Source organism: Ylistrum balloti, unplaced genomic scaffold, assembly GCF_031769215.1.
Source record: "Ylistrum balloti isolate Yb309-2 unplaced genomic scaffold, AGI_CSIRO_Ybal_v1 Utg369882, whole genome shotgun sequence".
Taxonomy (NCBI): Eukaryota; Metazoa; Mollusca; class Bivalvia; order Pectinida; family Pectinidae; genus Ylistrum; species Ylistrum balloti.
This window is the reverse complement of record NW_026782019.1, coordinates 1255096-1270443: the sequence shown is the minus strand read 5'-3', so window position 1 is coordinate 1270443 and position 15348 is coordinate 1255096. Positions and strand designations below refer to the sequence as shown.

At 34.6% G+C, this 15348-nt stretch overlaps 1 protein-coding gene across 1 annotated transcript; it reads left to right on the top strand.

Moving 5' to 3' along the window:
• The first annotated feature begins 587 nt into the window (after positions 1-587).
• LOC132546305 (argininosuccinate synthase-like) lies at positions 588-14777 on the top strand. Its single transcript, XM_060210030.1, has 14 exons — positions 588-705; positions 3040-3108; positions 6204-6331; positions 7150-7270; positions 7518-7592; positions 8126-8196; positions 8868-8989; positions 10061-10145; positions 10365-10429; positions 10808-10881; positions 11605-11662; positions 12345-12501; positions 13743-13808; positions 14732-14777. The coding sequence occupies exons 1-14, from the start codon at positions 601-603 to the stop codon at positions 14775-14777; spliced, it is 1242 nt and encodes a 413-aa protein (XP_060066013.1). The 5' UTR covers positions 588-600.
• Positions 14778-15348: the final 571 nt, after the last annotated feature.

Sequence of the window (15348 nt, the reverse complement as noted above, 5' to 3'; positions counted from 1 at the left end):
GGATGTGTTTGATGTCCGTGAGTATATTTCTTGGTTTCGTTGTTGTTTGTACCAGTGCAAATGATAGTCTGTTGAGTGATAATGACACTTTCGTTAATAATCCAACTGTAATGTGTCCGATATTGTTAATGTATGTCTTGTCATTTTCGTTATTCAAAAATGGTCAATGCATATAAATGGAGTATTGCCTTTTTAAGTCGCCTTTAATGTGACGTCATTGTAATGTGGAAGCCTGTGACGCTGTTTCATTGCTTTTAATGACGTCACGATGATATGATACAGTATTACATAAGAAAAAGGAAGGCCTCAGCGGCATGAAAGGACTTAATTTAAACACTGATGTTTCAATCTTTAAACACACAATAGATACGTATATTAAGTCTATGTCACAGTCAGTATCCAGTCCAGTCAAAGTGATACACACACCTGGGTGTCTTGGCGGTGGTGACACAGCGGATGCTAGTTTCTAGGAGATTATTGAGTGATACAGATGTTTCCTTGCTGTGTTAGAACGCAGACTGGCAGCGCTTTTTCTCGGTAGACTGGTAATAGGACCAACAAGTCACGTTAGATTGCTGTTGTAGCAGGGACACTGGAATCATGGCTGACGACAAACGAGTGGTGTTGGCTTACAGTGGTGGCCTGGACACATCATGTATCCTCGTTTGGCTACTAGAGCAGGGTTACCGAGTGGTCGCCTTCTTGGTAAGATTAACATTGTTTAAGTTTAATCACAGATAAAATTTAGTTTTAATATGTTAATTTGCGTGTTTCTGTGATGTCACGGCTTGTACACATGTATATGTACTCAGTAATGGTTTAAAGATGTCTTGATATACATGGGTCTTATCTACAAACTTTTATTATCATTGTTTACTATAAATTAAGCATAATGCTACGCCGTTTACTTAAATCATCACATCATTGGATTAATTAAAGACTAATCTAACTACTAAACGTACTATTCTTTAATTTTGGAAAAAATATAAAGTACAATTATAGTTGTCTACAATGTCTCTGTATTTTTTATCTGGTCCTTTATCAGCAATTTCAAACGGACTTGTACGAAAAAGATATATTTATTCATTGGGAAACTAGAAACAAAATACAACATAATCTTTAAGTGATAAAAGCATTGCATTTGTTATTTCTTTAATCATAATAGTTAAGAAATAATGTTCATTAATAACTATTTATCATGAAGTTTGGAAATCGATGTTGGAAATATATGTATATTTAATTCCCATATCCACCGGTTTCTAATGACCTGAATTGAATACAGTTAAAATGAAAGATGTTGAGTCTATAGAACGTTTTGAACGTTTGAACACATTGATATGACATTAATTATCATTGACAAGGACTGCTGGAGTCAATAAACAACGTTCCCAGTACCCTTGATATGACAACAGGTCCAAAAGACATGAACTTTCATACATTTTGTATTTTTTTTTTTGGGGGGGGGGGGGGGGGGTTGTATATCAACCAGGAACTCTTTTACGGTGCTATTAAGAACGCACTCCAGGTCGGCAGTGACTTTTATAGAGTAATTCATACAACCATGCTATGGGATACAGCCCTTATAAGTATACGTATGTCATGCGCATGAACAGAATGGCTTGTAGCACAACACAAGCACGCAATAATGACAAAGACAAAAGATGGGATAATAAGTTACATCAATTCCATTTACATTTTATAAATTGACATGTATTCACTCGTTATGGTGTTACATGTAAATACATGTGTAGTCACAAATTTCACATCAACCCTAGCAGATAAACCACTGGACGTCTTTGTCATTGTGTATATTAGTATTGTCGTAGGTCATGATGGACGTGATATCACAACACGGGTTTCTATTGTATGTCGTTTTACTTTTGATAACGAATGATACAAATCCTTTCAAATCTTATTAAATCTATCATAATATTTTTTCTTCCTTATTATTTTTTCAACACAACAAAATACCTCCACCGCAAGTTTGATTTTAAGCGTAGAGGCCTTGTGCTAAATATATATATATATATTCAAATAGTAAGCATCATGAAGATTAAGGAATGAAAGCACTAATGCTTAAGTCGATGTGTTGTTTCAAGTTATTCTAATATTTATAATAGCCAAAAGGTTAATATGTTGGTCTATATTATGTGATTTTAGTTCTCTCACACTGCTTATCATTAGCAGGGGGATCTCTATACCTTAACAAAATCAGAGGATGTACAAGTACAGCAATTATATATTCAGTGTATAAAGCAGCAGTGCAAACCTGGCGTGTCTTTTAACGACACTACCTGTAAATAGACACAAAGCAGCTACAAATCAAACCAATCTATTTCGAGGACTGATGTCAATGTCCAATTTGGTATTAATTATATTTTAACGACATCATTATAGTTCATTTTTTAATAATTTTTTTTCTGTGATTACAGCAATGTTACAGCGCTCTCTAATGACATCATGGCGAGTTTTTTTTTTTTTTTTTTTTAAAAAAAGATTATCTTTATTTTTTAAGTAATTGAGCTGTAACACATAAACTGGAGTTTACTCTAAAGAAACCGAAGCGAACCACGCCAAGAGTAAACACAGTCTTATGTATTATGGATCAATTACATAAAAAATAATGATAAGTTAATCGTTAAAATGTGATAAAAATTGCAATATTCTTTTCAAATATGATTTCCTATTTTCTTACACTTTCTGTTGACATAACGTTTCTTCTATGATAACAACTTTCTGTAGACTTGTTATTTTTTCTATGCTAACAACAAGTTTCTGTATATGTCTGTCTTTGGCAACAACGTTCTTTAGAATGGTTGGTGCCATCACATTCTTCTATCATGATAACAATCTTATCCAGAAATGTTGAATCGGTTACACTGAGCCTAGCATTATAAATTTCACCAGACATTCTAACAAAAGTCAGGAAATGACAATTTCAGACATGAGGGTGTCGTAATATGAAGAAACTATGTTAAAAAACCGTGATCTTATCGTGTATCGTGATTAACTTCTGCATTATCCACTCTTTTATTAAAGGCCAATGTTGGACAAGATGAAGATTTTGAAGCAGCCAAGGCCAAAGCAGCGAAATTAGGAGCCGAAAAGGTGAGCGGCTAATATCATAGTATATTATAGCTATTAAGGATTAAATGTTTACAAAGATTAATTTCAGATGTGTTTCAGATACATTGATGGTTTGTCGTACATTGCATTTACACAATCATACGTCTTCATAATGGAAGAATGGCCATAAAAAGTATGTACATTTAATGATGATGCTATAAATAGAGGCCATCTATTCTTTTCATATGGGCTTCACACTGACGTTTAGGTAGGCAGGCTGTCTATAAGGAGTTTATAATGATATATAAACGAAAGAAATCGGGCATGAATATGTACTTCGTTTATAAAATTAGTGAAGAATGCTGAGTTGTGAGCGTCTGCTTAGTTTTACACATAGGATGAGGTAACGGGTAATACTCGGGATGAAGGCTGAGTAATGAGCAAACTCAGGGGTTGTATACACATAGGTTGAATGAACAGGTGTTGTTAGGGATATAGGCTGAGTAATGAGCAAACTCAGGGGTTGTATACATAGGGTGAGATAACAGGTGTTACACGGGATGAAGGCTGAGTAATGAGCAAACTCAGGGGTTGTATACATAGGGTGAGGGAACAGGTGTTGTTAGGGATGTAGGCTGAGTAATGAGCAAACTCAGGGGTTGTATACATAGGATGAGGTAACATGTGTTACTCGCGATGTAGGCTGAGTAATGAACATGTCATGGGATGTACATATAGATTGAGGGAACAGCTGAGGTAACAGGTGTTATTTTGGATTTAGACTGAGTAATGAATGATTGTTACTCGGCAAAAAGGCTCAGTAAACGTATAGCTTGTTCTTTGCTTTATTGATATTTTTGAACTTGCACAACACATCTCATACACTCTTTTGATAATAAAGAAAGAAGAATGTTTATGAGTATCAGGCATCAGTTAGATAGAATTCCCCTGAAACATATTTTTAATCAGACAACGAACATTTTACCGCTAATTGATCTTGGTACTGAAAAATACTGTATACGAGAACAAATAAATATCGGAACAGTTGTTTGTGTTGCTAACGTGACTACCAGCCGGTGGTAAGACTCGTCAATTGATTTATTGGGGAAATTAACACCACTTCCGCAAATTCCCAGAATAAATTTTTCCTGACCAAGCTAATTACGGACAGAATCAATAGGTTATCACTGACGCGGTTGCACGCAAGCTTAACATATATTCTTGATTTAGTCAAAGAGGGTTTTGAACTAGATTTAACTTTCATGACGAAAATTGTTTATTTATTTCAATATACTTAAGTTCTTCTACAAACTGAGAAATGGAAAGTAACTCCTAAATTTACGTTTTTATCTTCTACACGATGTCTGGGCAAATTAACCATACATTATAGAGACTGGAGACCTATTGCACTTTCCCTGGCTGGTCATTAACATCGCCTGTTAATTCTTCATTATTAAGGAAAGAACAGTGTAAACATGGAAATCAGTTATAGCTACAAAACTATCATAAAATCAAACAGGACAAACTGTACTCCTCTTAAATGTGAACTCGTGTCAACAATCCACAGTATTAATTAACAGCCTGCACAAAATGTTTGAATAGTATAATAAATATCACCGGTAATCAATTCAGATCATTTCCTATTTACAAAAGCACCGTGTTTTCAAGATTTCCACCCGATTTTCCCGTTTCGTTTGTAAACTTCTTTGCCAAAGAATAGTAGAAATACGTTTAACTGAATGATGCATACGGATCTTTTGCACACGAATCAACCAATGTTGTCTTCTCGGTGGTAAATAAACAAGAAAACAAAATATCGAGACTAGTGAACCAATAACACAAAAAAGTCAAGTATTCTTTATACCTCTATATACTGTAGTTTGGATCTTGCAGAATGTGTCAAAGTCAAGATTCATCATCACTCTATTCAAGGTGTGGATAGTTTTCGGTTCACGTCAGCGAATAATAGTACTTTGCACACTAGGTGGACCCTTTATCAGTTGAGTTTTCAAGATTTTCCTAAATTTTTAGACTCTTTATTTCAGATTAAGCATATAGTCAGTTGTTGCTAAAACTACAGGAAATGTCAAGATCATCAGACTTTTATTTCAGGAACACAAACATGACGCTTTGTACCACCGAAATTGTACAGTGCTCAACTATCAGGCCCCTATGATAAGATTATACATTATAGCCCGCAACTACTATATGATGTATCTACCCAATGTATGTAATTATTTCTGAGATCCCGTTGTCTATGGTGGAAAATATTCCAAAACAATTTTATAACGATGGACAGCTATTTGATGATGTTTATATACAACATTTTATAAAATTCAAATTGCCGTACAGTAACCAATCAAATTAATGACGATAATTAGTAAAACAGTTCACAAATAATATATTAATGAATTATCTCAAATACGTTTGGCAACCTAGACATAGGACAAATTGTGTTTAAGTATTACTTCCGAGTCACTGACTACGTGTTACTTTAAACAAAGTGATATGTATATGTGTCTGAAGAGATTTGGATGTTTTCTGTGGTTTAGGAAAAGATTGGGTATGTAAGTGGTTGATCTAACAAGTTTCAATTATATGAGTGTCTCACCAGAAAGAACATTAAGATGTAATGCACTATTAGTGATCCGTTGGAGATAACGATCAAAACAAATTATCACCACATATACTCCAACACGTATTATACACATATTACCTGTGAAAGGAAATCCTGGATTGCTTAAAGTTAAACAGCAGTTAATTGAAAATGGTGTTGTATGAATCCTTGATACGGTAGCTCCATCGAATAGATTGTTCAAAGTACAAACAAAGGGATTGCACCTTTATAAACAAATTTCGAGTTATATACAGTAAAACAAGAATTCATTCTGCATCACACAACTGTTTCGTCCTTCTAGGACTTTTCATTGATGCTTAGAAATTAAGAAGCTTAGGAGGCGACTGCGGAAAATTTGAAGTGATCGAAAGAAAAGTAACAACCTAGATTTGAAGGTGCACTAGCTGCAAAAAATTCGTAATTTCCATATATTTGATCATTTTAGAACAAAGTCAAGAACATGTATATATTTTCCTTATAATTAATTTAATTTTATGAAACCTTTTGCTTTGACACTTAGATGGTTATACCTGACGTGAGGAAGGAGTTCGTGGAAGAGTTTATCTGGCCGGCTGTCCAGGCTAATGGAGCAGCATACGAGGACAGATACCTCCTTGGCACTGCTCTGGCGCGTCCCTGCATCGCAAGGTACATACATGAAAATATTGCACAAATGATCATAAGGCAGTAATAAGTAGGAGAATACAGAGAGTAGAACACAAATATTTCATGAAGTGCTCATTTTCTTCAATTATTCATTTTAGTGTATTATTGCTACTAGTTGAAAATGTTCCCGATTCCATAAGTTGGGATTTACTCAGTCCTCGAGTACACGAATAAGATACATTAGTTTTTCAAACATTCTTTAATGATAGTTACATCTTTATCACAATTTTGTGTCTTTAACTTGAAATTTATCTATTTCTTTCCTCTATGGCCTATTACACTCTCCGAGAGACTAGATCAATCGCTTCTCATGGTTAATCAAATCGATGCGGTGTCATAATGTACCTACTCAATTTGCTTTTATTATCGACAACTTACCTAACATTACATTGAGAATACTGCTAATGCCTCCCGCTGTGCAATAGTAATACAGAGTTCCCTACATTTGACATTTCAATCTACGTAGGACAAACATATTTTTGTCGTTACCCTCTATGAAACGTGGTGGATATCATGTCTCTGTCATATGTGCCGTATTAAGAAATTCTTTGGTCCTGGTGAAACTTCGTTATGCCTTCCTTTTTCGGCGTATCATCACTTCCTGTTGTCCTTTCGTATGGACGAAAGTTTGATTTCGTCATCATCGGAACCCAAACGAGCCTCTTGACAGTTGGATCCCAGAACGCATTTCGCCCTCTCTTATAGACTAAAGGATTTAAAGAACAAAATAAGAGTTTTGTGTTTCCAACGAAAATTTTGGTATTGTATGTATCTCTCCTTTTGTAACAATGTATTTCTAGGGCCATGATCAAGGTTGCAAAAGCAGAGAACGCTCGGTACGTTTCCCATGGTGCAACAGGGAAAGGGAATGACCAGATCCGATTTGAGCTGGGAGCGTATGCATTACACCCCAATATAGAGGTACATTTTAATTAATTAATATATAAATTCAATATTGAAAATATTGTTTAAAGGCTTCGGTTAAAACACTGGTCTGTAATATTTAGTTGGTGGTTGACATACTGAAACAAGCAATGCTGATAAATGTTCAGAGCGAAAAGCAATGGGATGTGATTTGTGTATTTGTCACATATTTCAATGTTAATACTACATTTAAAATGAAAACAAAAGTTTATATTTGAGCAAAGACAATGCCTTGTGATTGTAGGTAATAGCTCCGTGGAAAATGCCGGAATTCTACAACAGGTTTGAAGGAAGAAACGCGCTATTTGAGTACGCTGAGGTATGTGTCTTCCATTGAACGATATACTGACTAAAATAGGCCGTACGTTTTTGTATTTTTACTAACATTCTGTTGATAATGTTTTTAGTAAATAGCTGTAATTGATATTATGAGCATGAGCAAAGGTAAACTTAACACAACATGTCGTTCTGGTAGTATCGATTTATCCACCCAGATATCTAATCATGTTTCTTGCCTAGACTGCAGATGACATTCTATTAAAGTATAATTTAAATCACAAAGGACATCTGTTGTCCAGTTTTCCGTATTCATCTACGAGAAGACACTTTGTATACAATGTTGTTAGTTACTCTAACAAAAAATGTCTTCATTATACAACAATAACACTAGCTTAATAACCCATCCCACGATATCATCGCTAATACGTTCATGTCAATAGTGAGACACAACTATATATTTTGAAGTATTATGGGAAAATGTTAACTTCTGTCTTCATTACAGGTTGATCATAGGTTGATTCTAACCACTGAAAATTTATTAATTTTTATTAGAAAATATGGACTTAATTACAGAAAAACGGCATTCCCCTACCCGTGACACCTAAATCTCCCTGGAGTATGGACGCCAATTTGATGCATATAAGGTAGTATCATTATTTATGATAAATATACTGTTATTTAGCATCACTTTATTTATTTGCGATGTGGTTGAAGGCCTCGTTTTAATCATCCATGGAAGATCTTGCCAAAATTACGGTATTTGGTATATAAAATATATAAAATATAAAATAAAATATTGTCATACCAATGAGAACTTAACATCTCTTCGCCTACTTTTGTGTTCATATGAGTTTGAATCCTTCGAAGAGCTTATCCATGATTGTACAAAAGACACACAAGTTAATAACACCATTTGATTCCTCAGATAAGAACCTGTTTCATACAGATGATAGGTATCGTCAGTAATGCTAAGGGCCTAAATTTAAACTTAAGTGGAGGCTGATGGAAATCCAAAGGGATCGAAAGAAAAGTTGAAATCTCGACGAGAAGGCGCACTAGCCTCACAACTGAGTAGATTTCGTTATTTCCGTATATCTGATAATTTTAGAAGAACGTCGAATATATGTGTATAATCTGCCATCTTTCCAGTTGAGAGTTTCCATTAGAGAAATTATCATAACGACATGCTACAATGTGAAATGAAAAGTAGGACGAAATCTTTGTGATGTATTGACATCATATGTAAGGTTAGGTACAAATGACTTCAAACTCGTTAATAAAAAATTCTGGCAGTCATTTATTTGTTTGTCGTCAGTTACGAATCAGGAATACTTGAGGACCCAAAGACTGAGTTTCCTAAGGATATGCTACAGATGGCTGTCCACCCGGAAGATGCCCCAGATAAACCAGAGAGGTTGGAACTGGAGTTCAAGAAAGGCCAGTATAATATTGATAGTTCGTTATCTCTGCTAAGTATAAATTGTATATAGTTACTACGTACATATGAAATACGGAAGGCGGTCAATATAGAAAGTCATATACAATGTGTTTTTATCATTATATATTTTCATATTTGCGATAGATTTTACAACAATTTTGCTCATTGTGTTATGATTTGGAGTTCGAGTTTTTATTCACAAGAAGCGTCATGGGGACAAAATTGTTATGATTAAAAACATAATCAATAGAGGGATATTGGGTTTTTTTTGTTTTTTGTTTTTTTTTTTTGTATTAAAATGGAAAATGTGCCCAGTCCTTAGTCAATTTGTTCATTGTCGTTAATTTGCCACAGACCATTACATTGATTAAATGATGAATTGGATCTAAATCTGATATTTGCAGTCAATACGAACTCGTCGCTTTCATGCTTTATGTTTACATAGCTGAGGAAATGCTTTGTGCAGATTTATATCGACTATCACAGGTTCCATTTGTCTGTGTCGTATGTAAGAACTGTATGATTTTCTAGAACGAGGGACATGTACATATGTCTTGTCTAAATGCATAGGACTAGACCCGTTTCCTTACAGACAGTTTCATGGCAGGGGAAGTGTATCATAACAGAAAGCTGATCCCTTGGTTTATTAATGATATAACAAAGGAATCAATAAGATCTGTCGAACATCTGTAGGCCCCCTTGTTGATTTTTTTCTTTTCAGGCACGTTTTTATTTGCGATTGAAAAAAAAAGAAATTTTTCATTTAGGGTGTGAATATTTAAATGTTGTTCATACTCCAATACTAAGGCAACGTCAGATGATTATACAAAAGACACAAGTGAATAGCACCTACCAATATAAATATAGAATAATGAGCAACAGGATTAAACAGTATCATAAATTTCTTTTGTTCCTTTAGAATTCATCAGTGATGCTAAGGGGCAAATTTTGAAACCTATTAAGCGATCGAGGAAATTAAAAAAAATGATCGAAAGATACAAATGCATGGCTATTATAGTTATGTCAGATGTGTGACTGTTATTCTTACATAACATTTTGGCAATCATCAGGTTTACCTATCAAGGTCACCAATCTGGAGGATGGTACAGTGAAGGAGGACGCCCTAGAGCTTTTCCTGTACCTAAACCAAATCGGGTACGTACCAGAGCCCCCTCATCTCGCTTCAGGTTATCGTAAATTCAGTATTATTCTATATCCTTGTAGAAAATGTAATACGTATTTTAATATTACGACTCAGTTTGGTTATATTTGATCACTATTGTGACGTCATCGACCTCTTTGTATGATGATATCAGAGCATATGAAGTTTGGTTGAAGAACAATTAAACGTTTGTATTTTTAATTTCCTTTCAGTGGAAAACACGGAGTTGGAGTAATAGATATCGTAGAGAATAGATTTATAGGCATGAAATCACGAGGTAAGACAGATTCAGCAACACTGCATGTCACAAAGTCGAACAACATGTGGATATATATGTTAAGCACAGGGGGAAAGCATGAGACTATTAACGTGTGACTTTAGAAAATATAACCTACGATAAAATTCATGTATACTCAAGAGTGAAACAATCGCAATTTAACATAACTAACATCAGTTTAACTAAAATACGCCACTGTCATCTATAAAAAATGATTTTTTGAAAAGTCTGTAGATAAAACAAGAACACTTTCTGTTTAAAATGTTGATGAAAATCCCTCAACCCATCTAGAAAGCAACAACTTGTCAATATAATTCTTCTTTTGTCCTAATATTATATCACGTCTGTTCTCCCCGGTACCTCCTCTGCCGTCGTCAGGTATCTACGAAACTCCAGGGGGCGCTATATTGGCTACTGCTCACACCGACATGGAAGTGTTCACCATGGATAAGGTTGGTACACAGTGTTACTGCCGGAAGGATTTAAATGACGCAGAGGGCGTAATTACATTACATATGATTTCCCTGTGGTTCGTGGATATGATTTAATAAAGTTATATTCAATCACGCAATGATATGACATTATGAACATGGTTAAGTTCAATTGTTTCAAGATTGTTGAAGAGTGATATTGATTTGTAAGGGCGAGGATTTTATGAAAGGGTACATGATCGAGTTAATAGCAAAAATAAGGCGATTTTTTAATATGTTTTGATGCGAAAAGTGGCACGGTTCAGGATATACACATCTACTTGATGTTTTTCTGATTTAACATTTTAACCACATAGCATCACTGACAAATCCTAGTAGGATCAAACAGCTGTATGATTCACATTACTTCATTCTTTGGCTCTACTTTATCTAACTGTAAATTCATATAAAAGGGTGTAATTCATTTGTGTGCCTTTTGAACATTAGTTAAATGTACAGTCATTGTTGGCACAGGAAAATAATAGGATCTTGGTTGTTCAGTAATTGATGGCACAGAAAAGTAATAGGATTTCTGGGGTACAGTTGCTGGTTGTAGAGATGTCATTGATAACGTTAGGTATCATTATTGTACAAATAAGTAAGCATTACGAGTAGACATTGACATTGTCAAGAAAAAGAGAAATTTTGCTGTTTTGTTTCAAAACAATTGTTTTTTTCTCTAAATGCGTATTACCTTCATTACAGGAGGTACGAAGAATCAAAAGAGAACTCGATGTGAAGTTTTCTGATCAAGTTTATAGAGGTAAGTTACTTACAAGGTCACAAGAACCTGTCTGTGATGACGGGCCTCCCGTATGTTGTCCAGAAAGATAGTCAGCTACTATAAGAAGACTCTGCTTTAAAGTAACCAGGCTGTTCACACTGTGTCGGACATAAACCCTTTTTTATTTTAGAGTTTACTGTTCCTCAAAAGTGTCAAACATAATCCTCTTTTTTAGAATTTACTGTTTTCCATAGGTACCGGACATAATCTTTTATAGAGTTTATTGTTTTTATAAAGGTGTCGGACATCATCCTTTTTTTTAGAGATTTTTATTTTTCGTTTATTTTTATTTCCTATGTTTACACATTCATACAATTTTTCTTCGATTAACCCTGTTTTAGTTGAACAGTATTTCTTTCTATCTGTTCTTCAATGCTTTTGTGAAAGGAGCTGATTTCTGTGATTGATGATCCACCTTCCAATCCTTTTTATTCCCCTATGGATGATCAACTTCTAATTTGATAACTTTCATTCTTTTCTGTTACTGTTAGTTACGGTCCTACCTTTATCTTCTGATCTGTCTTGTTCTCACCTATGGTCTGTAATCTTTGATGAATTCCGTTATTTTCACAATTTCAATGTACTACACAGTTTCCTTTTTCTCGAATTTCTTAGTATACGCTAAATCTTCACGTGCATATGTTTGTTTTCTGTTATCCAGGATTTTGGTTCAGTCCAGAATGTGAGTTTACGCGTTTCTGCATTAATAAGAGCCAGGAGCATGTGGAGGGAACAGTTCGTTTGAAGGTCTATAAGGGATCTGTCTACGTGATAGCTCGGCACTCTCCGCTCAGTCTTTATAACGAGGAACTTGTCAGGTAATCATAAACCACAAGTAATTTGATTGAATGTAGTTTTTGTTACCTAGCCGATCCGATGATGTGTTTAAAAGGGCTGTAGTTTCAAGTTGGTATTAGATATTAATGAACTAGAGATTTTTATTAAAACAGATGGTCTGTAGTAACTAGAGATGTTTGATACCACAGAAGGTCTGTAGTAACTAGAGATGTTTGATACCACAGAATGTCTGTAGTAACTATAGATGTTTGATAACACAGACGGTATGTAGTGACTAGAGATGTTTGATACCACAGAAGGTCTGTAGTGACTAGAGATGTTTGATACCACAGAATATCTGTAGTAACTAGAGATGTTTGATAACACAGAAGGTCTGTAGTAACTAGAGATGTTTGATAACACAGAAGGTCTGTAGTAACTAGAGATGTTTGATAACACAGAAGGTATGTAGTAACTAGAGATGTTTGATAACACAGAAGGTCTGTAGTAACTAGAGATGTTTGATACCACAGAAGGTCTGTAGTAACTAGAGAAGTTTGATAACACAGAAGGTCTGTAGTAACTAGAGATGTTTGATACCACAGAAGGTCTGTAGTAACTAGAGATGTTTGATACCACAGAAGGTCTGTAGTAACTAGAGATGTTTGATAACACAGAAGGTCTGTAGTAACTATAGATGTTTGATAACACAGAAAGTATGTAGTAACTAAAGATGTTTGATACCACAGATGATCTGAAGTCTCAACCTGGTATTATATATATATGAACAAGAGATGTTTGATACCACATTCATAGTCATTACGTAACATCAGTATTGTTCACTGTATTACATGTACTACATCTGTGGTCTTCGTCATCAAAGTGTTTAAGGTAAATTACATCTCCAGATGCATTTAAACGACAATAAACCCAACAATTACGACGATCAAACACTTCGCCCTGTACTATGACAGCTTTTATCTGCATTCGTACGATCAAAATGGAAGGTTTAAAACTTTATATACTCTAAATATGATTCCAGTAAAAGGGAGAGTATGCCAAGAGGAAAGAACTTTAAAACGATTCTGGATTCTTAATCATAATTTTTAAAGTGTTTCCTTTTTCTTTGTAAATGTTTGACATTAGAAGGAAGACAGGTGGTGCGAACAAAATTGTTAAAAGGGGAAAAAATGACGACTTAATTATTCAGAATTCCAATTTAGATACATGAACATATATATCACAATATATATATATATTTTACGTTGATGAATATTTTCAGTATGAACGTTCAAGGCAACTATGATCCTGTAGACGCTAAAGGTTTCATCAAAGTGAATGCTCTCCGGTAAGTGATCTAACAACTAGTGACAATGGGGTTGTTTCCCTGAGGTACATATATAAGCAGGTAATCAGGTGGAGATATTGTCGTAAATTGTATCAAGTGGATGGATAAACAAAGGTGTTATCAATGTCAAAGCTAGCAGGCACAGGTTAAGAGGATGAACAAAGTTACTCGTCAGATTAGGTGTGTAACACGTAAATCTCCATATTACAGAGAGTGCGGGGTCAACAAAGGGTCAGGTTAAAGACTGGGGTTAAGTGGATCAATCTGTAGTGTTATAAATTCAATGCTCATTGATGATCAGGTCATACACTATGTGTGGTACCGAATTTTTCAACCACAGACTTTTCCTGAAAATTTAAAACTTACCTAAGATTTCTCTTATGGTATTCGGGTAATAACTTTCAAATATTACTTTGCTCTTAATATCAAGGACCAAACATGTTCATTTGATAGTCAATACTGCATCGGCTTTAACTTCATACGTAATCAAACCTCTTCTTGCTTTCAAATACATACCCGTAACTCAAACCGAATTAGCATGAAGTGAAAGTCGTTTGTTTTACAGATCAGTATCTGACAACAATAAGCTGTATTTTGGCACGTGCTAAAATATAGCAGTTTTCCGTCACAGCAAAAGTATATGTGGCAGGTGTATTCCAACAAAGACGGTGCCAGTTGCAGGATAAATCTTGTTGGAATTCTCAAAACAGTCTGATGCACGAATAAATGATTCTGACAGAAATGCTTCAACTTTTTACACAACTAAGAACCCTACAGGTTAATTTATAACCTACAGGTTAACTAATAACCCTAAAGGTTAACTAATAACCATACAGGTTAATTTATAACCTACAGGTTAACTAATAACCACGGGTTATTTTATTAAACACTCATTATACCTTATAATTGTTACTTTGTTTCAGATTACAGGAGTACGAACGACTACGGAACAAGCTGGGCCACAATTAACGAGTACAATCTGCAGTAATAATTTTACTTCATTCATGTTTAGAAGTGCTCCTTGTTGTTGTCGTACCGTTAAAGTGGAAAACTTATTGACAATGTTACATTTAGAAGTATATATTTAGTAATATTTGTTATACAGGAACTGTAGGTTCATTGCCTTAGAATTTCAACCTTACGCTGTATTGGTTGTACATCGTAATAGTTGTATTGTCAGCTCTACGCTCGGTATATCGTGTGTTCAATGTATCGGACTTACAATGAACTGTGTGTATAATATCACGGATTGTCTGTGGGTATAACTGTCGGAATTTATCATCTGTATCCTTGTAACGCTTTGACAATATACCATGTACAGAACATTTCTAGTCAAGTATATATAAATAGATATATATGTGTATATATAAATAATCATACATTTGTATATATCTATTTATTTTATTTTATGTGCATATGCGACTTAATTCATTATATAGATTAAAAAGTATTTATTCTCTAATGCTTTGGTGTTTTTTGTTTTGATTTTTTCTTTTTTTTTTATTTGATGGCATTAGAATTCACAAGTGGAGGGTCAAGT

Coding starts and splice junctions, on each gene's coding strand:
- LOC132546305 (XM_060210030.1), top strand. CDS start 601: ATGGCTGACGACAAACGAGTGGTGTTGGCTTACAGTGGTGGCCTGGAC. Junction 6,332..7,149: donor GCGCGTCCCTGCATCGCAAG/GTACATACATGA, acceptor ATGTATTTCTAG/GGCCATGATCAAGGTTGCAA. Junction 8,197..8,867: donor GCCAATTTGATGCATATAAG/GTAGTATCATTA, acceptor GTTTGTCGTCAG/TTACGAATCAGGAATACTTG.